The sequence below is a fragment of the Vicugna pacos genome, chromosome 23 (assembly GCF_048564905.1).
Source record: "Vicugna pacos chromosome 23, VicPac4, whole genome shotgun sequence".
Taxonomy (NCBI): domain Eukaryota; kingdom Metazoa; phylum Chordata; class Mammalia; order Artiodactyla; family Camelidae; genus Vicugna; species Vicugna pacos.
In genome coordinates, this window is record NC_133009.1 from 6,734,130 (window position 1) to 6,761,659 (window position 27,530).

General features: G+C 38.3%; 1 protein-coding gene across 1 annotated transcript; it reads right to left on the reverse strand.

Moving 5' to 3' along the window:
- Positions 1-125: 125 nt before the first annotated feature.
- Positions 126-25,062, reverse strand: ZC3H11A (zinc finger CCCH-type containing 11A). The gene is made up of 16 exons (XM_072948406.1): positions 24,924-25,062; positions 23,686-23,805; positions 17,863-17,986; positions 16,548-16,751; positions 16,334-16,450; positions 15,987-16,067; positions 15,024-15,134; positions 14,119-14,181; positions 12,216-12,314; positions 9,834-9,902; positions 5,332-5,835; positions 4,855-4,934; positions 3,621-3,951; positions 2,933-3,099; positions 2,504-2,571; positions 126-2,088 (listed from the first exon to the last, which is right to left on the reverse strand). Exons 1-16 carry the CDS (start codon positions 24,975-24,977, stop codon positions 1,830-1,832), a joined length of 2,451 nt encoding a protein of 816 aa, XP_072804507.1. The 5' UTR covers positions 24,978-25,062; the 3' UTR covers positions 126-1,829.
- Between the last annotated feature and the right edge of the window lie 2,468 nt (positions 25,063-27,530).

Genomic DNA, 27,530 nt, shown 5'->3' on the forward strand with positions numbered 1-27,530 from the left:
TAAAGCCAAATAATCTCTGTGAAACTGCATCACTTACACAAGAGGCCAGCAGCATTCTAACTGGGCCTCTACCGAGGCAGATCGCAGGCTGAAGTGATGTATGACCACTTAACTCACAACACCAAGACTTTCCTACACCAGTTTTATTTAAAACACAAATAAGTATTTCTCTTTCTGTAATGGCAAATGGTTCAAATAATGCAGAACATGAATCATTGACTACTACAGGGCTTTAAATATGAAACAAAATCATTTTTTAAAAAGCAAAAGAATAAAGATTATATACAAAAGGGACCTGGAATCTACAAGCTGATTCCAAAAACAAAATGAGTAGAAAACCTGTGGTGAAGTCAGAACACTCCACCCCGGCTTTGGAGAAGGGCTGTTAGACAGCACTCAGTCAGCTGAAGATGGACTGGTAGAGAAGTGTCTATACATAAACTTCAAGTCACTTTTGCTTGTGCAGAATCATCCAGATCTTCCCAAGACTATTGTGGGCAGTCCTGTGGCTTTCTTCCTTTTCCACGTTCTCAACAAGGCTACATGCAGTTCAACTCTTGATGAGCCGCTTACAACAGCAGTTCCTTAGGAGCCAACATGACAGGCGGGTCAGACTTCCCCAAGAGAAACAACACTGGCCACCTACAGCGAAACACCAGAATGGGCAGGTCGCTCCTTCCTCTTCCTGTTGATTATTTACAACAAGTCTCCTTTCAAGACTATAATCCCCATCATGCTTGTTCCTTCTCAAGTAAGTCTAAACCTTGAGGTGATATAAAGGAGACCAACATCAAGAAACGAATATTCAATTAAGAAACGAAGAAAACTGGCAGGTATACAATACACCCCCAGAGCACCCCAACAACCCCGTTCGCAATGCTACAGTCCCCGGACAAGCAGCGGCGGCTTGAGTTCATTCCCGTCCTCAGGCTGCTTAAAGGGCGCCAAATAAATACTGGGCAAGAGGAGTTTGTAGGAGAGTCAGGAACAAAGAATTAACCAATTTTTATTCCTGTGATAATTCAATGCTAGTAGGAGGCAAGTACTGAAGGGACAACTTCCTTATTAAAAAAAAATTCCTGTAATCATTATGTCACCATCTCTTATTAAGAATCCAGGGAATCCCAGAAATAGAAAATTAGTTTCAGAGGACCCCTGAGGCACTTTAAAGCCTTAAAAAAATTACAGTAATAATAAATCAGCTACTGCTCTTCAGAGGCTTACAGAACAGCAGAAGCATGAACATCAGGTCCAAAAAGTTATGTCCAGATTACAGGTTTCCTGAGCCGCTCAGCTGTCTCTGAAAGCTTAGTTGAATCTCCAAATACCTTTTAAAAGACATACAATTTAACACAGACTAGGTGAACTGTTTTGTTTATAGAGGTGGCACGAAATTTGGTCCTTAGTGGTAGCAGCTATCTTCATCCTTTTCAAACTCTGGTAACAACAGGTACAATCAGACAACACATAAAAGAAGTAACACAACAAAGGGAGAAAAAAACAAAACTGACGAACACCTCAAGGAGTCACTAAGTTCTCTTGTGTCCTTTCACTTGGGCCTCCCGCTCAGTCTTTCTGTGGAGGGGGGTGAAGACAGAACTTCTTTCTCAAGATGCTAAACAATGGCGTCAAATGGACAAAATGATTATCAAAGGACTTTAAAAATCTGACCCCAAGGAATCCAGACACACAAGGGTAGAGGTATATTTCTGATTTGGGGCAAATTCTAGGCTAAAGAAATGATAATTTTGGATAAATATTACAATAGATGAAACCAAGTCCAATTTTTTGGCGAGTTTTTTTTTGTTTTGAATGTTCTGCTACCACCTTCAGCTGTCAATCATTTCTGACAGCTCAAGCAGAAGGTCATCTTCATCTTTCCCAGGATCCAAGTCAATCTCAGCTTCTAATTTGCCCCCTGAAATCTCCCATATTAGTTTCTCAAAATCATCCTCCATGGAGAGCGGGGGCTTTCCTGCTGAGGCAGAGCTGAGGCGGCGAGTTTTTGTGGCCATCTGGGATGAGGAAGGGCCAGATACTTCTGGTGGGGAGGGATCTGCAGAGGACTGAGTTGGAGGCAGCACAAAACTGTAAGGAAAAAAACCCAAAAAATTATTAGATAACTGCCCTTTCTCAATGGTTGGCTGGACCACCTAGTGTCAGGGACAAAGAGTTTTAGCAAAAAAGCTGCTTCTGAGGACACACATAAACAAAGAACTGTTTTACTGATTTGGGACAAAGCATTTTCATCCTTTAAAGGAGAATTCAGACAGATGTTTAAAAATATTTTTAAAAAAATACAGGCAAAATACAAACAACAGAATCAGAGGAGAACAGCAACCCTGAGTACCATGTTTTGTTGCAATTAATTTGAAGTTTAGGACATTTATTTAGATGTGGCTAAATCATAAGTGCTTCGAATTATTTAGCAGTGTTAGTCTCTAGAGAGCATAAATAATAATAGTGGTCTAAAGTCTGGTTAAAAAGAATTGCAAGGTATTACCTGTCTCTAGGTTTCTCTGTCTCAGGCACAGTGACTGATCTGTCCTCCGAGTGAAGTGGGACCACAGCCTACAACACAAAGAGTGAGGTAATTCCATGGGAGAGTCACGCGTTTTAATTTGAGCATATTCATTTTCTTTTGCTGCCTTCTTAGAATGATGGCTATCACTGTTTAAGCCTGGGAATCCAAAAATAAATAATCCAAAGGTTGAGTGTACAAATAAGCAAAATACCTTGATCAGGCTTAAAAAATCCCATCCTGCCTCTCTGCAAGTGTCTACCTGTAAATACAGTGAAGAACCTAAACAACTAAAATGCTTAGGAAATGACAGAAAATAGTACACATAACACAGACAGAGCTAAAAGAGAATGAACTTCCCTGCTTTCCTACTGCCCAGATGAAGCACACGGAGCTGGATCTACGTCTTACCACAGCTGCCTTTTTGGCTGGGCTTTCCTGCAGGACACTGCTGGAGCTGAGAGGCTTCACAGCTGCAACGACAGCAGGGTGGACCTCCACTGCCTTGCGTTTGGGGGCCAACTTGGGTGATGAGACAACTTTAACCACAGACGGCTTCACGTTCACTTTAGGTTTAGCTACAAGGAACAGAAAATATCTGATTAACACCTGAAACAATCCCTTTTTTACATGGAGAAGAACTCAGAATATCAAAATTCCTTCACTGCAACAGAAATACCACAAATAACAAAAAAAAAAAACAGCCAAGAAAACAAAACTGAAAATGATCCACCAGCAATCTGTGCTACATGTGGCCGTAATAAACACACACACACACAGACACACACAGATGATTCTTTTCAATGTCTCTTGAATCTGCTACTGCTCTTTGCTTCCCTGGTGTTTTTCTTCTTCAAAACCAGAGGAAAAATGCACCATGGAAAGTTTTAGACAAAGCTTTATAAACAGCAATTTTAAAACCTGAGAAAGAAACTCATCTAATTCTGTCTTTTTAAATAGAATTATCAGAAGTATTACTATCAACCTGTGTGACTAGTATACACAGCGTATGAAATTCAACCCAACTGCTGCCAGGAAGTCACTGAAACCTGGTAATTTTGAAATTCTAAAGCAAAACACACCAGAAAAAAACACTCACCTTTACCCCTTTTTTCCAAGGTCTGTGCTGCACATTTCACATTCAATATTGAGTCCCCAATCCCTGAGGTTTCTACCTCTGCCTTCTGGTTCGATTTTGTGGGAAGCCGCTTAGTCAGGTGCCGTGTGACGCCTGGCACAGTAGTGAGCACTGGGTTCTCTGCTAACTGGGTATTGCAAGAGTGTAAATTTCCCCAAAAGGGCTTGAAAATTGATTTCTCCTTCTGTGAGGGTCCCCTCTCTGGCAATTTTTGCACATGCTTTTCTTTCATTGTCTCACATCTCTTGACTTGAATTTTAGTGATGTCAACTGCTGTGGTCTCGTATGAAGCCTATGGATAAATGCAAATAACAGAATGAAAATCTAGCATGTCTAACAACCTGTATGATCATTATTACCTATAAGGCACCAGGCTAACATCTAAGTCAAACAGAGTTTCACATGATCCAGAATGCAAGAGCATTTGGTTTTTATCTGATATTAAATAGAAAACACCAAGCTCAAGATGAAAGATTAAAAATGTGTGGAACAGTAAAAACCCAAATTCTACAGGCTACACTATCATGACCCTAAGTCTGACACAAGTGGTTCCTAAATAATCTGACACTTGCAAAAAGATTTATGTACAGAGATGTTCATTATTTTAATTGATAAAACAAAATCTAAATGTCTAGAAACAGATTATATTTGTGCAACAGAACACTGTGTGGTCAGTAAAAACAAACATCATGAAGAATTAACATGGTAAAGTTGAAGCAGGCTGTGAACATATACACTGCAGAGCTCTCAATTAGAATCTAAACATGAGTTATACACTAAATAAGGTCATACACATACATATATTTTTAAAAGGCCTGAAAGAAATGTATGAAAAAGTAATGGTAGTTACACCTGGGTTGTGGAATTATAGTTTCTCATTCTTTTTAAAAAAATAAAAATTCCCAAGTTTTATACAATGAGTGGCATTACTCCCAAATGCAGGGGAAAAAACTCAGGTTAAAAAATATTAACAGACAATTAAAAACAACTTTAAAAGGGCAGAGAACACTGGTACACATAAAAGCACAGAGAACTCTCCCAGAAAACAGTAAGCACAGTGAAAGACTGTGTACCTGACGTATCAGTCAGGTGCTAAATAGAACTCAGAATAAGCTAAAACTAAAAACCACATCCACCACTGATCCAGCCTTTACTTGCCAAGGACAAAACCATAAATGATTCTGAATAAACTCACCTCTTTAGCCTCTGCTCTAGTAACACTGCTCTGAGAAGCAACGTCACTTTCTTCCTGAACCTTCTTCTCTTCTTTTATACCTAGACTCACATTAAACACATCTTTAGTGATTTCATTCATGCTGCAACCTCACGTCAGATGGAGTTAACAAAACTTTTCTTAATAAAAGTAATGATAAGACAGGACAAATAAAACCAGACAAAGTCCGTTAGTCCTCAGATTCAAAATGCACATTATAACACCAAAGGTCTACCGGAAACTAACACATTGTAAATCAAGTACACTTCAATATAAAAAACTAAAAACTCAAAGGTCTATTTAGTGCTGCTGTAAAGAAACAGCTTCTTTTAATCCAGTGGTTTTCAAAGTTATCGGAGTATAGAAAAGCCCTCAGGACTGCTGCGGCTAGCCTGCGGAACGCCGCCCTGTGGGACGTTCCTTGGGGAAGCGGTACTGCAGGCCACGCGCCTTTGTTACCTGTTTTCTTAGTGATGCGGAGAAGCCGCCTGGCCCCTGCAGCGGCCTCGGGCTGGGGCTGGGCGCTGGCGCTGCTCTCAGGGCCCTGCTGCACCCTCAGCGCCTTCTCCAGTTTGATTTCCTCCAGCGTCTTGATCCGCACCTCCTGCATGGACTTTGCGCGGCCTGCGGGCTCCTCTGGCTGTCCTCTGCTGGCCACTACAGGTGGCAAAACCACTATTTTTTTAATTTCATTATCAGTCTTAAGCTTGATGCAGGTTATATCCTTCTTGCTTTTTTGCCTCTCTGCTTCCTGCTGCCGGTGTTTCTTCTCAGCCAGGACCTCAGAGAACGTTTTGATCCGGACATTGGAGGAGGTTCTTGTTCCCGAAGCAGAATCATCAACTTTTGAAGGTCCTTCTGTCTTGAGTTTAGTTTGCAATTCTCCACGTTTCTGACTGGCTCTTTCAAGAAGAATTTCTTCTAATGTCTTCACGTGGATCTCACCAACTTTAGTAACTCTCTCTGTTTTCATGGGGGAAAAACAAACCACTGTACTTGGAGTTCATCTCTTAGTGATTTATGATCTGTCTGTTCTTGGACCAGGACAGAGTCCAGTAGAGAGGGGTCATTTAGGCAGGCAATTAAAATGATCAGAAGCACATTAATTTCAACCTCAATTTTCGAATACTGCATGTTTCAGATCGTGGCCCTCAAGGAAAACTCTAAGGTGGCAAAAATTACTGATTTGGGTTTTTATTCAGAAACTTATTCCTGAGGAACATGAAAGCTAGTTACTAGTTGGGAGAAACTTGTCATTATAAATCTTACCAATAAAAAAGACTAATAGATTAATTCTTCTATTCACTCACAGATACAAACATGTGCTGGACACTCTGCTAGAAATGTAACGGTAAACAAAATGCAAACTCTGCCCAAACATAGTTTGTGTTCTAACAGACAGATCAATAATTAAGCAAAAACAAAGCATGGTAATAACAGCTTTGATAAAGAAGTATACTTGACCCTTGAACAATGTACAAGTTGGGGGGGAACTGGGGCATCGACCCCCATGCAGCTGAAAATTCACACATATAACTTTACAATTAAGCTTCACATCCATGGTTCTGTATCTGGAGATTTGACCAACCAACCATGGATTGTGTAGTACTATAGTATGTCATTACTGAAAAAAATCTGAAACATACATAAGTGGACCCATGTGGTTCAAACTCATTTGTTCAAGGGTCAACTTGTATAATGCTACATATGAGCACAGAGCAAGAACACCAACCAACCTCTAAGAATTGTTAAGTGAAGCTTTTCAGAGTAAGTTATATTTAAGTGGCATTTAAAGGATGAGAAGGAGGTAAAACAGGTAACAAGACAGAAGAAAAATGGGAAAGGCCCGGAGACTGGAATGCCACTCAAGAGCTATTTTTAATGATACATTAATCATTCTGTATTTGCTTAAACTAAAGAGCAAATTTCACGCTTGGCAGATAAACCGGTCTTTGTTAGAGAAGGGCTTAAAGAAAAAAATAATGAAGTGATATGAAAAAAATAAGAATAATTTGGGGATTATATACACACATATTTCATCACTAAATAACAGCTTTTAATAACAGATCAAAAACAAACAAAAAATCTCCTTTTACAACCTCAAACATAGCACGTTCTGTCTTACCGTCTGAATCTTTGAATATGCTGTCCCTTCTAAACGCAATACTCCCTGCTGGTCCCATTTCTCCCGCTGCCTACTTTAAAGTGAGTTCAGCTCAGAACCTGACACCCGCCAGTCTAGTTTGCTTTTCTGGTCACACAGCACTGTAACTGCCTGTATTACTAGATACTTCATGAGAACAGTGACTAGATTTATTTTCGTATAGTACCTGTTACGTAGGGAGCACTCAAACACTTACTTATTTTCTTAGGTTTCTTAAATAAAAATTCTACCATTTCAAGATGGTAGTCTGATCTCAAAATGACCACTTTAATAAAGTACAACATGAATGGTGACACAGAGACCCTGTTTTCCTAAACTACAAAATTTCTTGAAAACAATAGAGAAGACATTAGAAGTAGAATAAATCCAGAATAGCAATGGAAAACAAGAATGCCACTGGCAGAACATAAACCTTGAGGAATTTGAGATGAAAAGTAGATGTCTGAAATTATAAAAAAAAAAACAGGTAAAACTGTAGGAGTGAGATCTTTCCAAAAAGGGAAGTGTGTTCTTCCCAAAAGAAGCAAAAAAAAAAAAACCAACAAAAAACCACAACTGCCAAACTAGTATGAAAATCAACAGTAGCTAGAAATCAAGGATGGTCTATGGAACAGTTGGGCCAGTCAGGACCTTCTCCTGAGAACTACTCCCTAAAAAGAGGAGAATCTGCCAGAGAAGGGGGCACATTATGAGGATGTTGGAGCTGGAAAGAAGTAGAGCATAAAACTTGCAGGCTTTCATAAACGCCAAGCAGAAAAATGAGAGGAGAGGGAGCAAAGCTAGAAAATGAGACAGGTTGGCTGCACTCAAAGTAAAGGTCTTTCTTACCATGGCAATCATACAAGTCCCACCTTCAAACCTGCGACCCACACAAGCTGCCTTTTAGTGACACCCTCTCTACTTAGGCAGACAGGTCTCCCAGCCAGGAGAGAGGACTGCTTGGGAAGAAGACCTACCCATTAAAAAAAGAAAAGATTCTAATTAGAAACCCCAGAGCTGCCTGAAATCAGGCTGTGCAAAAGGAAAAATCAGAGAATTTAAAGTTCTTGGAAAATAGAAGCACAAAGTGCCAAAATAAATCTAACCTACCTTTAAAAAAGACAAGGCTGGTATAGAAAATCAGCCATCTAGCATACAGTCAACAAACTATATATATAAAGTCCATGGGTCAAATCTGGCCATGGTCTAATCTTTATAAACAAAGCTTTAATGAAACACAGCCATACTTAATTCATTTACACACTGCAAATAGCCGCTTTCACAGTACAATGGCAGAGTTGAATAGCTACAACAAGAGACTGCAGACCACAAAGCCTAAAATATTTATTTATCACTTGATCCTTCACAGAAAAAAATTTGTCAATTCCAAATCTAGAAAATAAAGCCAAGCAAAACTCATAGAAAGTGAGGCCAAAAAACCAAAGGGATGGAAGTACGAAGGCAAGGTTAAGACATGAGGTGTATGTCTGAAAGTTCCAACATCTAGTAAGAATTCCATAAAGAGAAAAGAAAAAGAAGGTTAAGGACGTACTCAAAGAAATCAGAGGAGTATTTTCTACAACTAAAAACGTTAAGTCCTAAGATTCAAAGGACCCACTGAACCGTGGGCAGAATGAACAAAAAGACCCATGTTCAGATCTATCTATCACAGTGAAGTCACAACATACAAGGGAGGTATGAGAGAAAAATCCTCGAAGTTTCTGAAGAGTAAATTCATTGTTTACAAAAGAATAAGAATGTCTGACATCAGACTGCCTTTTATGATGCAAAATCTGAAGATAAGAATAGGACATAAAAGGAAAAGTACAGGCAAACCCCATTCGCATACATGGATACAGAAATTAAAAAGTATTAAACTAAACCCAGCATTAAAAATGTTTTATAAAGAACTTGGATGCCAATTCCCAATACCGCTTAGAAAGAAAAAGTTACAAAACTATTCTGGCTACGTGGGTACAGCCCAGTGGTAGAGTATGTGCTTTAGCATGCACGAGGTCCTGGGTTCAATTCCCAGAAGCACCATTCAATATATAAACAAAAAAATAAACCTAATTACTCCCCCTCAAAACAAAACAAAAAAGCTGGATGGCTGAGTAAATTACTGTTTATTTTATTATTCTTATATTTATTTTATTATTCTGTATAAACTGTACACATATATATACACTTAGGTAGTTATATCTCCCAATTTAAAAAGTCTAAAAATTAAGAGTGCAGGAAGAATATAAAGAAGAAAATTAAAATTACTTAAACCTTCAATATCCAGATAAAACCAATGTTAATATCCTGGTTTATTTTTTTCTAGGTATATATTTTTTTTTTTATAAAACTGGAAACCACCTTATACATATAGACGTTTTTCCTAGGAATAAGTTTCTGTAAGAAAATAAACATTCTTATGTTGCCCCAAATCAAAAGGTCAAAAGCACTGTGTGTTCTTTTGCAGCCTTTCTTCATGCAACACAATAGGAGAAGTTTTCCACATCATTATTGTTCATAATACGACTTTTCATCACGGCAATTATTCTAGTATATAATTACCCTAATTTAATTCCCTTTTCTTGGATATTTAGTTATTTCTGACTTCATATTATTAGTGCTATGATAATCATTTTGCCATCTTTAAGTACAACAAGAGAATGCATACCAGTGAGAAATCAATTACTTAAAAAACAAACAAAACCACAAAAAACAAAAAGCACAAGCCCTGAAGTAACTCAAAAGATAAACTGGAGAAAAAGCAAAGATTCTCACGGCAAGGAAAAAACACGAGGAGCTGGCATTAGGGTTTACCTACCCGCTGCCTCTTCACTGTTTGGACCAGCTGATACGCCTAATCGCTCCTTCAGAGACTTGGAAACTTGAACTGTTAAAAATAAAAAAAAAAAGACTGAAAAAACCCCAAAGTTAAACAGACTTGTAAGTCAAAAATCTTTTTTTTCCTTTTCTTTATTATATTTTTATTGAAGTACAGTCAGTTTACAATGTTGGGTCAATTTCTGGTGTACAGCACAACACCTGGAACATATATACATTCATTCTCATACTCTTCTTCACCATAGGTTACTACAAGATATTGAATACACCAGAGGTTACTACTGTGCTATACAGTAGAAGCTTGCTGTTTATCTATTTTATATATATATTAGTATCTGCAAATCTCCATCTCTCAATTTATCCCTTCCCACCCACTTCCCTCCTGATAACCGTAAGTTTGTTTTCTATGTCTGTGAGACTGTTTGTTTTATAAATAAGTTCATCTGTCTTTTTTTGTTGTTTTTTTAGATTCCACATGTAAGTGATATCATGTAGTATTTTTCTTTCTCTTTCTGGCTTACTTCACTTAGAATGACATTTTCCAGGTCTATCCATGTTGCTGGGAATAGCACTGTTTTATTATTTTTTATAGCTGAGTAGTATTCCATTGTGTAACTATAGCACAGCTTCTTTATCCAGTCACCTGTCAATGGACATTTAGGTTGTTTCCATGTCTTAGCTATTGTAAACAGTGCTGCTATGAACATTGGGGTGCATGTCTTTTTCAATTAAGGTTCCCTCTGGATATGCCAGGAGTGGGATTACTGGGACATATGGTAAGTCTATTCCTAGTCTTTTGAGGAATCTCCAGACTGTTTTCCGTAACGACTGCACTAAACTACATTCCCACCAGCAGTATGGGAGGGTTCCCTTTTCTCCACACCCTCTCCAGCATTTGTCATTTGTGGACTTCAAAAATCTTTCTCAAAGGTCACAAATTAGACTTATACTTGTCTTCTAATGCAAATGCTTTTTAAAATTTCTTCAATTCTTAAACTTTTCTTTTTCACAGTACAGATAGATCTATGAGAATCATGGATTCCCTAGAGCACTTTGGAAAGCTTAAAATAAAAAAAAGATCCTCTCTTTATAGCTAAAAAGTAAAAACTACTGAATTTAAGGAAATAATTTTGTTACTGTACAATATTCTAAAATTTTATTGGCATCAAAAGGTTTTTCCCCTATTAAATCCATTTGAAACATGCTCTTTAGTTACGAGACTTTAATATGATTGATAAGCAAAGAAGGAAATGTGGCTGCCAAAGGAAAAAAGTAACTTCTATTTACCCTAAGAATATAAGAAAGCCCCAAACGAGAAAGTCTGCTCATCAAAGCCTCTTGGGCTAGAAGAAAAGTGGAAATAAGTTTCTCAACTTCAGGAGAAATTAAAACTAAACACGAAAAGGAGAAACCCCCCCCCCTTTTTTTTTTAGTAATTAGCACCACTGTTTCCTCGTATGACTGTTTCCAAGTCATATAAGGAAAAAAAATCCAATCTTTTACTTCTTTCTATAAATAGATCTTCAACTATAAAATCATTCTAACTCCCAAATCTCTCTCAAATAGTCCACAACTCTCCACACCAACTTTTAGGACACTAAGTCCATGCCACTAACTCCTCTTGCCTAGATTTTTTTTAACAGCCTGCTAACTCATATCCTGGAGAGCACTCTTACCCCTTCTCCATATTTCAGGTGGGATGACAGTTCCAAAATGCAAATATGAGCAGCTCTGACCCTTGTTTATAAACTTCCCATGGTTTGCTGCTATCTTAGGATAAGCCCAAAGTCTCTAATAGGGCTCAAAAGGCTTGATATGGCCAGTCCCTTCTTCCTCTCCAGTCACCATGCTCGTCATTCACAAAATCATACGTTCAGCCAGTCAGTCCCCTGAGCTCTGTGCCTTGGCCTGTATCATTCTCCCCACCTGGAATACAACCTCTGGCCCATCAACTTTACCTGGCTAATACCTAACTCATGTTTCAGGTCTCAGCTTCAGCATCATTTCTTCTGGGAGCCTCTCCCTGACATATGGTGAGATGAGTGAGGTGAGGTGCCCTTCCTATGTGCTCCCCTTAACATTGTGTACTTCCTGTCATAGACTTTATCACAATATATGTAAATATCCCTTTCTGCCATCATATCACAAACTCCTGAGGATTTTGATGGTGTTTATTTTATCCAATGATGTCTACCTAGAATCTAGCAGAGTAAACACTCAAATGTTGAACGAATGATAAAACAGACACCAGAAGATAATAATCTAAGTCACCTGAACAAAAAGAATGACAAGCTGTACCTGCTAACATGACAAGAGACAAGTGCCAAGATTACACACATGAAGTGTATTAGACCAAAGGTACCTTTCTTTGGTGTTTTGTCAGTGTTAGTTTCTGGGGCTTCAACTTTCTTCCCTAGCCTCTGCGCAAGGCTACGCTTCAACGGAGGATCACTGTCACCACCTACAAAGGGAATGCAGTGTAAGCATTCAAGGCGATCTTCAGCAAGGTCAAGAAACACAAGCAAAAACAGACAACAGAGAGTAATTCTGTACGTTTTCTGCATTTATACGATGTGTTTGTTCACTAGCCTCCTTATAAAACTCAGTGTCAGAGAAGGAATAAAAACGTCTCAGAAAAAAAGAGGTAAGGAAGGAGACAAAAAGTAAGAATGCACAAATTAACATTTACCAAGTAACTAGAACTACAAATGGAAAATCATTAGCCCTAACTAAAGCTGAAATTCAGGACTAGAAATAAGTGAAAAAAAAATCTTCATGCACAAAAGTATCTTAATTGGCAACTGCTAAATTCTAGGTAGATTTGTGGTTAAATACAACTAGGATGACTAGGAAGACAGCAAAAGAACCACAAAATTTTAGATTTTCCCAGGACACGAAGACTCCAAAGTCCAAACAGTCCCTTTCTTCCATTCCAGATAAAAAATCTAAGGTTACGAAGGAGGCTGTATTTTACCCAAGTAAGCAATTAGTAACAGAGCCAAGACCTGAACAGGTTTCCTGACCCCTGTTTTATTACATTACACTATTCAATACAAGTTGTTTTTGTTTGTTTGTTTATTTTATTGAAGTATATAGTCAGTTACAATGTGCCAATTTCTGGTGTGCAGCACAATGTCCCAGTCATACATATACACACATATATTTGTTTTTCATATTCTTTGTCATTAAAGGTTATTACAAGATATCCAATATAGTTCCCTTGGCTATACAGAAGAAACTTTTTTTTAAACCTATTTTTATATACAGTAGCTAACATTTGCAAATCTCAAACTCCCAAATTTATCCCTTCCCCCTGGTAACTGTCAGATTGTTTACCATGTCTGTGAATCTGTTTCTGTAAGTTTTCAAAAACTGTTTTTCGGACAGCTTGACTGAAGATATAACCTTAGCAGGGTCCTATTAAAAATTCAAAAGACTCCTACACAGAGTATGCTTTTCTCTCTCCCCTTATTTATAATTTAAACATAAAACCTAAAATCACAAAGTTTACATGTACGCTGATATTAAAATAGATTATTTCCATTTTTTTTTACCTAAAATTTCTCAGGCAGTGAGAATGATATAAAAGAAAACACAAAACAGAAGATTTCATATTTGCAAGCACATTTTATTTTATTTTTAATTGTTTTTTAGGTGGGGGAGTTAATTAGGTTTGTTTGTTTGTTTATAATGGAGGTGCTGGGGACTGAAACTAGGGCCCTGTGCATGATAAGCATGTGCTCTACCACTTGAGCTATATTCTCTCCCACTGCAAGAACATTTTAAAAGAGTATCAAGGAGTCTCTGAAGTCAGATAAAATTTTCAAAATAATTCTTTCGAGACAGACACACTAAGTAGGTATACAACTCAGTTATATAAGAAAATACTTCTCTAAATATAAAATAGCACTAATAAATTCAAGGACTGAATTCATATTAACTGGATACTATTCCCCCTCTAAAAACTCAAATTTCAATTTTTCCAGAGATATTCTTTACTCTTCTTTAAACCTAACACCTTCTAAAAAGTTAGCCATAATCTAATTAAATTAGATTTAATTTAAACACTATAAATTTGTAAACTTTATTAAGAGGTACAATGCACATATGAAAAACATGAAGAAATTTTATACATGCTTTCAGCCAGGAATACAAGGAGGCCAACATCACTACTGACAGAGCACTTGTATAAAAAGAATTTCGGAGGACACACGTCAGTGCACAAACAAGCAGAAAATAAGGGATGTGCACGAAGCTCATCTCACCTACTGAAAATTTTCGTTTCCCCAGTCTCTCGGTTAGACTCAATCTTACCAAAGGTTCTTCTCCTAAAATGGGAAAAAACAGAATTTCTCAACCATCAGCCATTTTTTTTGTATTCAGTAACTACTAATGGGTAAAAAGTATGCTCTGAAATTAACATGAATACATCCAGAAAGTCTCTCGGAAACTAGATCTCAGTCTTGAGGAAGACTACCCACTACAAGAGAGAAAAAAAGTCAACCTATTAAATAATAAACAGGAAATGCACAGCCCAAAGGGAAGCAATAACACAGTCCTAATTATTAATAGTAGCCGAGTATACAAAGGTAAGCTGTGTGCTGACCAATCGGTTGTAAGACCCAAGATACACTTCTGCTTGTGGACTTCCGTATGTTCAATGAAATCATACTCTACTCACTCCACCGCTAACTCTCCTGTGGAACCTTCCTTGGTCGGCCCGGAAAGCAGCGAGCTCTCCTTCCTCTGACTCTTTGTTGTTTGAATGGTACAAACATTTAAATATAACCTGCACACTACAGTTACTTGTGTCATAATCCTTACTAGATGTAAAACCATTAAGGGAAAGGACTTTTACATTTTTCTGTAACTTAAAAGGTTTACGACAGTTCCTAACCTACAATGGGCAGTCAATAAATTTGCTGAATGGATACAAATGAACATAAACGTAAAAGTGATACACGACACATCAGCGCGAGAGCTGCATCATTAAAAATTTCAACCTTTTAAATAGTAGAGTCAAATGCAATAGCTTTCCATCCTCCCATCCAATCAACATACTGGAGTCTACCTGCAAATCCGCCGAGGGTAAACTACACCGAAGGGTTTCGCTCTCCCAGATACTTAAAAGCAGTAGCCTGACAACTCTTCAGACCTACCAGTACCTCACCTTGTTTGCTGGACAGAGTTACTGTCCTCACCACAGTCCGGACGTTCTCTTTTTCAGGACCTGGAATGGGCTGTGGTTGGAGTAAAAGACTGGAAACTCCTGAAGAACCTTCTGAATAAAGCAAGCCAAAGAACAGTAAATAATTTACGGAAAATAAAGCTATCACAAGTCAAGAAATTTTGCTTCTGTGACCACGTAAGTCCAACACAGACCACTACAAGCGGATCAGTTTTTCTGTTCCTGTTTGCCTATAGTGAAATGCAGCAGTGGAAAGGGAGATAATCTAATTTCTCAGCTGCCTAGGGCACAATGTGAAAATAAAATATAAAACTGCTTTGAGGGACTTAGACACTCAATCTACTTTTATTTACCAATAAGGTTAACATGATTCTAAAGTTAACCTCAGAAGCACACCAACTATTAGAACAGGTCAACTGAATCTTTTCCATCCATATTCAATCTGCAAAACACAACTCCAAGGTTCCTACAGAACAAGCTTTAGCAAGAAGATACTTAGACCCAAACACGTGATTCTCTCTAAACACTACATTTCACACAACAGCTGCAATTTTTAGGGTTGGAATACAGATCAACCAGGCCAAGGCGAACACCAGGAGAAAGTCCGAGCAGCTCTCGAGGAAGAGTTCATCGACTACAAAAGAAACGCTATCAACTTTTTCCTCTTTTAGTAAGTTTACATGATGTTTTCTAAAGTTATATTTCTCAAAATAAACAAGTTCTTTCAGGTTCTTTATTGTACATGCCTAGCTCTGAATAGCTGCGGACTGAAACAAAGCTGCAATGGGTTAAAAAGGCAACCATGATTTAAATAAGACTGTGTTTTACCCCAAATAAGCCACAAAAATCAAAACCTACTGCTCATTTTGGTTGGTGCCAAGCATCCTTATTATCAGAAGTATCATTATTCTTCACTAGCAACATTCAACCCTCCACATGACTCACCACCTTGCTTCTTGGATTTTTCCTTCATTTTCTTTGATTTAATTTCCTCAAGAGTTTTTATTCCAAAATTCAAACATTCACCTAGGAATGCAAATAGAAACCACATGAGGAACTAGCACACTTTCACCTTTGCATTTTATTTATACACAGCTGGCATTCAAATGTTTTCTGAATGAGTAAGAGAAAATATGTGTAAGTATGTGTGTGTGCATAATGGGGGCAGGGAAGAGGGAGGTGGTGGTGATTATGAACTGAACTTCAAAAGTATATAGAACAGTCTGGACACATTCAGTAGTGCTGAATAAGATTCATGAGCAGGAACCAGCATCAGCATAGCCCCTTCTCACCTTGTTTTACACTGACCCCAGGTTTCCGGGCAGAAGCCATTCTCAATCCGTTATGAACTTCAGGAGATGGTTGCAGGGTAGGTGTTTTGGTTTCATCACCTTCCTCAGAAAACTGATCTATATTATCAACATTTAAGGCAAATTTCCAATTAAAGACAGACCTAGAGCTTCAAGTCTGACTGTAATTCACCAAGTAACCCCAGCTGAAACTCACCATCATCGTCTTCGTCATCATCTGCAGCGTTGATCACCACTGGTGGATGCGTAGGGCTGGGAACATTTTCTGAACTTTCTACTTTCATGACACTTCGCAGCTGAGGGGAGGGATTAGACTGGACAGACAGTTTGTTCTGCTGAACTGTGAGCTGGCTAGCCTTCACTTCCTCTTCCGGTGACTCAGGCACAGTAGGCAACACAGCTAGAGGTAAAAAGTTAGTCATAAATTAAACAGAAAATGCAGTCCCAATTCATCAGAAATACCCAATCACCTATGGTAAGTTTGGTGCATTTTTCTTTACAAGCATTATGTCTTTTTAATTTATGTCTTTTAATTAAAAATTTAATTTAATTTTTAATTTTTCCACTTTCCCAATTAGGTTCTAAACTCCCAGGGAGGGAAAATGTGGCTTTCAGCTAATAACTATTCCCTGCACGTAAACTCCAAAGTGAGCACTCAAAACAGAAAATAAATGGGAAGCCAGATGTATAGTAACTGCAAATTCTAGACATTTAATTTTAATATTGAAATTCTAGGCTTTTTGCTTGACAAGAAGAAACTTTTTTAAGAGATAGTAGGTCATACTTTTGAACCAAACCACAAAGGAGTGAGCCTACTTTTTCCCTTAACATAGAGACAAAAATATGTAGTCCTTGAATTTTAATCATATAGCAGATGTGGCTTTTCAATGGCTGATCATTCCACTAGGAAATTACTTTAAAGGGGACTTGAGAAATAAATACTAGTTTTTGGTGAAGTGTAAGCTTTGTTTTAGCTCACACCCTGCAGCAGGGCTAGCACACACTTTCCTGTAAGGGCTGTGCAGTAAATATTGCAGGTCTCATAGATCTCTGTCTCAACTGCCCGAGTCTACAGCAGCAGCACAAAATCTGGCCATAGAAAACATGTAAATGAATGGGCATGGCTTTGTTGCAATAAACTTTATTTTACAAAATAGGAGGAGGACCAGATTTGCCAGCTCCTGGCCTAGAGAATCAAGTTTCTTTTGAAAATCCCTACAGGTCTGATAAGAAAATGAGAAATGAGGAAGCTATACAGTAAAGCTACAGTAATCTCAACAGTCATGCCAAGAAACGTTCATGCAGCAACGCGGCTTCTGGCAACCCAGCTTTAGTTATGACCCTGCTGCTTACTGGCTTGTAACTGTGTACGAGTCATTTCACCTCAGTAAAGTTCAGTTCCCTCATCTGCTCTCTCACTAGAAGAAGGCAACGTTTACACTGCATACAGTGAGCACAGAAGGTGTTCGTTATATCGTAAGTATTCTTTTAAAATTAAAAATTAAGCTCACTTTTGCTTGGAGGTAGGAAAAGGCCGTCAACATAGCGTCCTCTGTTGTGATGGAAAGCGCAGTTTAGTTTCTGACATCCCATTGGCTGATTTTCCCAGTAACAAGGAATCTCACTGCGTTTTTTCTGTTAAAAAAAAACACACACACACACATTGTTTTCAAATAAAAAATACAATGTGACCTGTATTAACTTGGTCGTGTTTTCTGGACAAAGTTTATACAGGATTAAAAAATCTGAGGCACGTGAGAGGATTCTGAGTAGGGGGAAGAGGAGTTGCTGAAGCTGATGCACTCCAGCAGAACAGAGATGAAGGGAGCAGAGAAGGAGTCTGCTACTCTTTCCTTCTTGCCTTCATCCTGGAACCCCCAAATGTCTACACTTAATTTAAAAAAGCAGGATTATATAGTAGTTAAGGTTACGGAATCAAAGATAACAAGGTTTGAATCTCTATTATGCCACTTATTGGCCATGTGATGTTAGACAAATAATTTAATGCTTCTAGGTCTCACTTTCGTCAGTTATAAAATGGGAGTAATAGTAGCTATCTAACTAGTTTCTTACGAGAATTAAATGAAATAATGTACATGAAGCACTTAGCTCACAGAAAAGAATCAATAAACTGCAGTTATTTGAAGCTGAGAGTTCAAGAAAATTTCTTCCTATTCATGACCTCTCAAAAGCTCACGTAACACACTGAAGGTGGTATCCTTCCTTCCCAAGTGACCCTGCTCTTACAAATGGGAGTGAGAAACCCACCCTGCACTTCTGGATCACAGGATACATGTCCGAGAGAAATATATACATTAGTTCTAGCATACATATTAGATGGCTATAAAGAATACTCAAAGCAATACTATTTACAACAGTTCCAAAATGGAAACAACCCACACACCAACACTATAATGAATGAATCAATTTTAGTATATTCGTACAATACAATGCTTTCCAGTAATGACAGGGAATAAATTTAACCCCAGAGAGGCAGAATGAAAGAACAAGACACAAGAGTGCATACTGTATGATTCCATTTATATAAAGATCAAAACAGGCAACACTCCCCTATGGTAGCGTAGTCTGGATGGTGGTTCGTTTTGGGGGTGTGGTTAGTGACAGTGAAGGGATAGAGAGGGAAGAGAGACTGTTGGAAATATTCTATTTCTTGATCCGGGTGCTGGTCTAGTTAGTATATTCACTCTGTGAGAATCCTTCAAGTTGTAAGATTATGGTTTGTGCACCCTTCTGTATATAATTTAACCAACAGTTCGATAATGAAAGAAAAAGAGACCTGATAAGTACTTCTGTTCAGTAACTAAAACTGGGAGGGTACAGATCAAGTGGTAGAGTGTGTGCTTAGCATGCACAAGGTCCTGGGTTCAATCCCCAGTACCTCCTTAAAAAAAAAACAAAACACCAATTATGTGCCCTCCCCCACCACCAAAAAAAAACCCTAAAAAAAAATAAAAATAGTAAAAAGTACAGCAAACACCTCTGCCTCTCAAAGAACTGGTTAGAATTTATTAGTCTCTTGTCACAGTCAAAAGGTAGGTAGAATAGCTACCGTAGTTTTTTAGAATAACAATTATTCAATTACTCCTTCCTTAAGGCAGAACCTAATACCAGTTTTCCTTGCTCCTGGGTCTGTCTTCACTTAAGTTTTTACTTCTTTCCTGCAAGTACTGGATGCCATCTATAATAGCATCTTCTATACAGGAGCCACATGAAATTTATTTGATCTGTTTAATACTCTTACTGGATTTTGTTTCTAAAAAGTAATACACAAGCAATGAAAATGACTTGAAAAATAAAAATTAATGCCCGCTACGCTATTACCCAATGAGAATCACTTATTTTGCTATAGAATTCTTTCACTTAAAAAAAAAACCTGCAAATGTACTGAAGCACACTTAAAAGTGTTCCATATAATGCTGTGTATTTTCACTTAGCAACACATCCTCCATAGTAACATTCTCCTGCATGATTCTTTAACTTTTAGTAGGTAATACAGCACATGGTTCAAAGATACACAGTTACTGCTCATCATGTGCAGTAGATATGTACTATTAAGCCACCATAAATACTGAATTAGTAAATACTGAACCACACTGCTCCTAAGGGAAAGAGAGTTGGGTTCCTGCAAGCATCTGGTCACATTTTCATCAACTGATCAATACATCATCTTGTTTTATGTGTATTTGTGTTTAAAGACATCTTATTTAATATGTATCATTGACTCATTAACACTGAATTCAAGGTCAATGGCACTATAACTCACACCTGAATGAGGCTACTTAATACTCGTATTTTCTCCATAAGACACATAAGAGCTTTCCTGGACTTAGGAACACTGGATACGGCACTTCAGCACTACAGCCGGGACCATTTTAAATGGCAAAAACAACACAAAGCACCAAAATGCAAACAAGCATGGCACTAAACAGACCACGAAGAGGACATGTGAATTGATCTAGGGGCTATAAATAAATTTTAGCAAAGAGGCAAATCTGCACATACGGAACCCATGAATGATGAGAACTGATGCCTATAGAAGGGGTATATGGTTAAAAGGCTCCTTCCCATTCCTGTCTCCACTCTAGAGGCCACTGCTGTTAAGCTTTTTCCTTTATACTTTCAGAGATTCTGAAAGTGCATATGTAAGCGAAAAGCAAATATAAATTCTTTTCCTTCTCTCTTTTAACACAAATGGTAGCACACCTTATTCTGCCTTTTGCTTTTTCAGTGACAATATATCCTGATCTATTCATATAAATAAATAATGTCCCTTTAAAATTTTTTCTAACAGCTGTCCAGCACTCCACTGTATGAATGTAATAAAATTTATTTCAAATGAAGGTTAGGTTGTTTCACACATTTTAACAATTACAAATTATGTTATAATGAGTAATTCTGCATAAATCTCATTTTGCAAGTATAAGAATGTAGTATTTTTGAAAGATGCAGCCAAATAAACCTCTGTGCCCCCAGAGCTTCGGAGCAGCCCTCAGCCTGCTGTCCTTGGGAAGCTGCTGGCACGGCTGCCCGTGCCTGGCACGGAGGGACCTGGCTCTCAGAATGTTCCTACTTAGTTAACTGATCACTGTGCAAACAATATGGCTTATGCCGAACACCCGCCCTCCTCCCCAGAGACTGGAGTTTTGTCATGTGTTAGGTAGAGCGTGCCCACATGACAGGCCTCAGTAAAACACTTCCATACCTAATCGGCTTCTCGGGGTAAAAACCACCCAACACGCTGCTGCGTTTTCACAGCTGGGGGAAGCGTGTGCTCTTCATGACTCTTCACAGGAGGGAGAGATCATAAAAGGAACCCACACATGGATTCCTCCAGACGCTGCCTGTGCCCTTCTCTTTTATGACCAGTGTATCCTTCCTACAGCACGGTAATAAATCTCAGCCATGAACAAGCATACGCCCAGTGCCAAGAGCCCTTCCAGAGCTCTCCAAATGCGGGTGCTCTCAGAGACCATGCACCTTCCCTAGGAGCCGTGCCAATTTACACTCTGCTCGCAACGTGACATGAGTTTTCAAAAGCTGTAGACTCTTTCTGTTTCTGAATTTATTTGGCGACTTCCCTGTTACTTGGAAGACACTGTAGAATGCAGCTTAGAGACCACCAATCTGGAGCCAGAACGATGTAGCTGTGTAACCCTAGACATACAGATATTTAGTCTTTCTTCTTTCCCTACCCCTTCTCAAACAATTTAGTCCAAAGTGATTAGGTGAGGCTGAGAGGAAGGCATTCATGCTGGGAGAAGGAATGGCAAGTGGCCAGCAGCAGGGTTTCAGAGCCTGACTGACGTGAGGAAGGTGTCCATGTGTCAAGGCGGAACCAGCACAGAGTGTCAGGGTTAGTAAGGTAATTGCAAAGGAGGATGGCCTGGCGGTGTGCTAGAGCCTGAGAAGGGTGGGCAAGGCTTCTGCGCAGAGTGGATCCCAACGTAGGGTGAGGAGGGTGTACTCATGGAGGGTCAGCCAAGAATGGGCATCAAAGCCCAAGTAGGGGTGAGGAAGGCAGGGTCTTCCTGAGTGGGGGCCTGGCGCAGAGCTGGAGAATGAGCAGGGTGAGGAAAGCAACCACCCCACGTGGGAGGGCTGCCCAACACAGAGTATCAAAGCCCAAGAATATGAAAAAGGTATCCAGAGCAGGGGATCAGGGTCTGGAGTAGGATGCTGGGGTACAAGCAGGGCGAGGAAGGAGTTCTCACAGTGAAACAGGGGAGAAGCCCTGCCTGGTACAGGATGTCGGAATCGCAACAAGGTGAGAAAGACACCCTATGGAGGAGCAGCCTTGTGTGACATCAGAGCCTGCCTGGGAGATGCCATGATGCAATACTGGTTTACATAATTAGGGGACTCATCAAATAAGATTAAGGACAGTAAGGATCAAGTTATGGAGAAGAGAGTTGTAAGCATGGAAAAGCAGAAGCCCAGACAAAACCCTGCAGTGCTGGGGAACTGGAGGCGTCAACATGAACTCATGACTTTCAATATATAAACATGAAGTAATAAATAATGATGTCAATGTGTGTCTGTATATACATGTATATATTCTACTGTTCTGTCCACTGCAGGCCTGGGAGCAGTGATACTCCCACAGCCAGCCCAAATCTTACTTCCACATATCATTCTACACTAGACGGAACCAGGGCTCCTTGGAGAAATGGTTGATGCCAGGGCTGGAGGAGGAAAAGTACCAGATGAGCCTGGAAAATCTTGTTAGACCAGAAAATGAAGAGATGTTCAAAGAATGATGGAAACATCAGAAAGATACAAAAACTTGAAGCTTAAAGGGCTCTTACTCGCCAATCCGAGTCAATCTGAGGATAAAATATGGTAGTAACAGATTGAATAAAATAGGAGACCATGAGTTCGCACATATAAAAAGCTGTGGGAAAAAAACCTAAAAGTTTGATGAGAAATGGGCTAATTACAGGGTTTCAAAGTATCTCTCCACGAAATACTTACTAATTACAAAAATAAAAACTTTATAGTGGAGCAATCTGGTGGATACCACTTAAATGAAGTGATCAAAGTTAACATCACCAGTAATGGGATAATTAAAATTGTATGCCACCCAATGGTAAGCAATGAGAAGAATGTCACCAAAGATACAGGACCTGAATTTAGTAATGAAGAAATACAGGGCAAACCCAAATTGATGAATATTCTACAAAATAACTGTCCTATAACTGTCAAAAGTGTCAAGGCCAATGAAAGGCAAGGAAAGACTGAGCAACTGTTCTAGACAGAAGGAGCCTGAAGAGTTATGGCTGCTACACGCAACATTCGATTCCTCCTGCAGTCAAGGACATCGCTGACACAATGGCAAAACTTGAATGGAATCTGAGGAGTCAATGAAGGTAACATATAAATGTTAATTTTCTAATTTTGATGGTTGTATCATGGTTATGAAAGAGAATATCTTTCTTGTTTGTGCGAAAATAGTAATGAAGGTATTTGGAAGTGATAGGGAATGTCAGTAATTCACTCCGAAATTGCTTAGAAGAAAAAGTTTTACACTGTACTTGCAACTCATTCTCTGAGTTTTAGATGGTTTTAAATAAACATAGAAATATAAATACTCCCCAAATATATATATATAATTTTTACATTTTAGATAGATTACCAAACTGCCTTTAAGAAAAATGATATCAATTCATACCCTATAACATCTAGATAGCATTTTAATAATGACAAATTTCACTAGATCATTAAAAAGTTTTAACCCATACATTATATAAAACTTTTCCCCTATATTTTTTATTGGCCCATCATGACATCAGACTACTCATGAATTAAAAACTTACATCAATCTCCATGTGCCGAAACCTGCACACCTGTCGGAAACAGCGCCCTTCTTGCCATAATGTGCAAACGGTTTCATTTCCTAGTGCAGCCTCACAGTGACGGAATGGACAGCTGTCACCCTGTAAGCAAGGACAATGACACAGGAAAGAACTGTGGTACCAAACTAGATCCCAGGCAAAACGTTCATGTTAAGTTTCTTGGCATCTGGACAAACACAAAGGAATAAGGAGAAATAGGCAAGGCAGAAAACAAATGAAAAGACATGACAGGAACAATCTGAGGTCAACAAATCTATCATTTCCTAAAAACTGTTTCTTGACAGTATCCTTCATCTGAAATGACAACATGGATGACACAAGCTGAAAGATGGGATTGAAAAAGACAAGTGGGAGTATTAGGTACTCTTTAAAGATGTACTTCACAGTTAATCTTTAAAACCATTTCGTATATCCAAACTTGGGTAACTAACACTTAATGGAAAATGAGAAAGTTAACAGATCAGAATTGAAGTATAACTCCATGCTTCACTATATATTCCATACAATTTCTGAAAACAATGCTACTGTGTGCTGCTTGCTATATAAAATCGAAGCTTTGCTCAAAACTGACAGTGTTAAGCACAGCACCAAGATGATTTAATAGCTTTTGTAAAAACACATACATGTATAGAATTAGTCGCAGAGGAACAACAGAAAACAGTGGCTAGATCTAAATGGACCTGTAAAAGAACCAAGCTGAAAAATAGGAAGTTCTAATACAGAAAAAGCAATAAAGCTGCAAAAGCATATTTAGAAAAGTGGCTTTAGTATTCAGCAGGAAATCGGGAGAAAAAAGTCAAATTCAACCCATCACAGTTTCTTCAAGTACAATACAACCCACCCACCCATTCAACACAACGTAAATAAAATCTAAGCTGGCAAGCCACAGGCCAAGTGCTCCTAATTCCAAAGGCCCCCTGAAGAGATTAATTATAAATACAAAAACACTGAATGATGACTAAATGCTATGCACCTTTTCACTTCAGCAGCGTACAGAGAACATAAAATGAAGAGCAAAAAATTGAAGAAAAAGTTCTCTTAGAAGAATTTCTTTACTATCCTTTACTAAAAAACTGACAGCAGATAATAAACAGTTGAGTCAACAACACATAGAAACAACTCAGTATATTAGAAGAAACCTTACCCACTTTTATTACGGAAATCATAGAAAGAACTGATTTAGGGATACTGATTCTTACTTTGGTACATGTAGAATAGAAAAAAAAATAGCAGTCTTCTCCTTGATTAGGCATGCTGAGCAGATTCTTAGAACAGAAGTGGCTTCTTGAAAACAAGCCACTGCTTCCTCAAGGCGAGGACCAGCTCCAAGTCCTCTTGAAACGGGTTTAATCTTCCAAAAGACAACTCAATCACAGAAATCGTCTTTTAAATGTAATCCTAAAATGAGGAGACAATGAATTAAAGTATTTCAGGTAAATTCTTCCAAGTTCTTCCTTCAAATCACCTTGACCGATGACACATTGTTAAAACTAAATTTTACTTGTATTCACATATACTTGCTTATAACAGAGCCTTATGAACACTCTGATTCATGTTTTATTCTTATGTGAAGGTTGTACATTCTCATCTACAATGTAAAATCTTTGTTAAGAATAGCCATGCTTCTTTCTTTTGCGTTCAGACTCTGTGGTGCTTTAGCATAAATTAGGTAAGCACTGCAAACTCAGCAAATGATCTATACTTTAGATCAATGGGACTTATATTATTTCACACAAGATATTTGCTAAATCTACCAAAGTTCCAAGTTAATCTAACAAAAGTTTCAAGATTTTCACAAGCATTTTTGTTATTTCAAAAATATAGAATTATAAGCAGGTGAGAAAAACTGTCTCACTAGAATACCTGGCTAAACAATTACCCCTAAAAATTCTGTAAAGCTAGCTAACATAATGAAGCTGGCCAAAGAGTTGCAGACCAATTACAAACAGGGAGCAAAAGAAGTTCTTGGAGCTCTACCCATAAAATAGTGCTAATTCAAAATGACCAACATTCCCTCCCCTCAGTCCCTGCCACAGCCTGGCCCCCAAACTAAAGAGTTCCCACACTCAAGGGTTCAAGAAAGAAAGCTTCTACAGAAGTAAAAACACATGGCAAGAGCACAAGTCAGAATTTGGAAGGGGTCTCTACAAACTCCTGTACCAAGTTTCAGAAACACTACCTGCAATTTGAAATCAACTCAATCAAATTCAGTCATATCTCCCACCAACAAGTCCTAATCCAAGAATAGCAGGCCATGATAAAAAACAGCCTTTAAGTCAGAAACCTAGGTTAGAAGTAAGAGTTAATGTAACTAAACATACACTAAACCTTCAAAATTTGTACACCTTTTAATTCTTGATTCCATTTCTAGAATTTATCCTGTGATAAAGATTTAACAAACATGCAAGATAATAATGCATAAGGAAGTTCATCACCATCTTCTTCAAAAATGAAAAAAACACTTAGCAATCTAAATGTTCAAAAACTGATGCATGTATCAGCCAGGGAATCAAGGACTGCCAGCAAGCATCAGAAGCTTGAAGCAAAGAAGGATCATCCCCTACAGGTTTCAGAGAGAGAGAGAACATGACCCTGCCAGAATCTTTTCAGACTTCTAGCCTCCAGAACTGTAAGGTAATAAACTTCCGTTGCTTTAAGATACTCAGTTTGTGGTGGTTTGTTATTGAATCCCTAGGAAACTAACATAGATTACAAATATAGTTAACTGATCTTCAACAAAGGAGCAAAGGTAATTTCAATGGAGAAAGGATAGACTTTTCAATAAACAATGCTGGAAGAAGTGGATACCTGCATGCAAAAAAGTGTATCTAGGCAGAGACCTTACACAAAAGTTAAAATGGATCATAAAAGCAGAACTATAAAACTCCTACAAAATAACAAAGGAGAAAATCCAGGTGACCTTGGGTGTGACAATAACTTTTTAGACCTAACACCAAATGCACAATCCACAAAAGAAAACATTGGTAAGCTGGACTTAATTAAAACTAAAAACTTCCACTCTGCAAAAGCATTAAGAGAATGAAACAGTAAAATTATCGACTGGGAAAAAATCTTTGCAAAATACGTAACTGATAAAAGGACTGGTACCCAAAACATACAAAGAACACTTAAAATGTAACAATAAGAAAAACAAACCAATTTTAAAAATGGGGAAAAAGCTAGACAGACACCTCAACAAAGATACACAAATGACAAACAAGCATATGGAAAGATCCTCAACATCTAGGGAACTGCAAATTCCTTTTAGAATGGCTAAAGTCCAAAACCTGACACTACCAAATGCTGGTGAGGATGTAGTAGCAGGATTAACTCTAGAATAACATAAATCAAAATGTTAGCAGCAGTTAGGGCCGTGACAGTAGGATTAGAGGTGGCTATTATTTTGTTTTATGCTGAGAATAACATTAAGTTTTCCAATATAATGCAAGATAGACATTAAAAAGGATTTTTAAGCCTGCCCTAATTGACCTGACCATCACTGATCCACTACAGAGTGGAACAGGGCTGGCCCTTTAACAGCACCTCACTGATCTACCACCAGGATTCCTCTGATCCCAAACACAGGGAGTGCGTTCTGCATTCCAGGGTACATCAAGAAGTAATTTTAAAAATCACCTCAAGTGGGATCAAGTCTCTAAGGAACATTCAAATAATTACAATGACACAAATGCAATAAGGAATAGTATTAATCAGAAAAGAATGAAAAAGTTTTACAATAGAAAAGAGTTCTGTGCAAAGGATAAAAAAAAAAGGCTAGAGGAAAATGTCATTCCTGAAATCAACAT

Excerpts from the sequence above, each read along its gene's own strand:
- ZC3H11A (XM_072948406.1), bottom strand. The coding sequence starts at position 24,977 with ATGCCTAATCAAGGAGAAGACTGCTATTTTTTTTTCTATTCTACATGT. Across the intron at positions 3,100-3,620 it reads CTTGGAAAAAAGGGGTAAAG|CTAAACCTAAAGTGAACGTG; the intron begins GTGAGTGTTTTT and ends TGTTCCTTGTAG. Across the intron at positions 2,572-2,932 it reads CAGCCAAAAAGGCAGCTGTG|GCTGTGGTCCCACTTCACTC; the intron begins GTAAGACGTAGA and ends TTTGTGTTGTAG.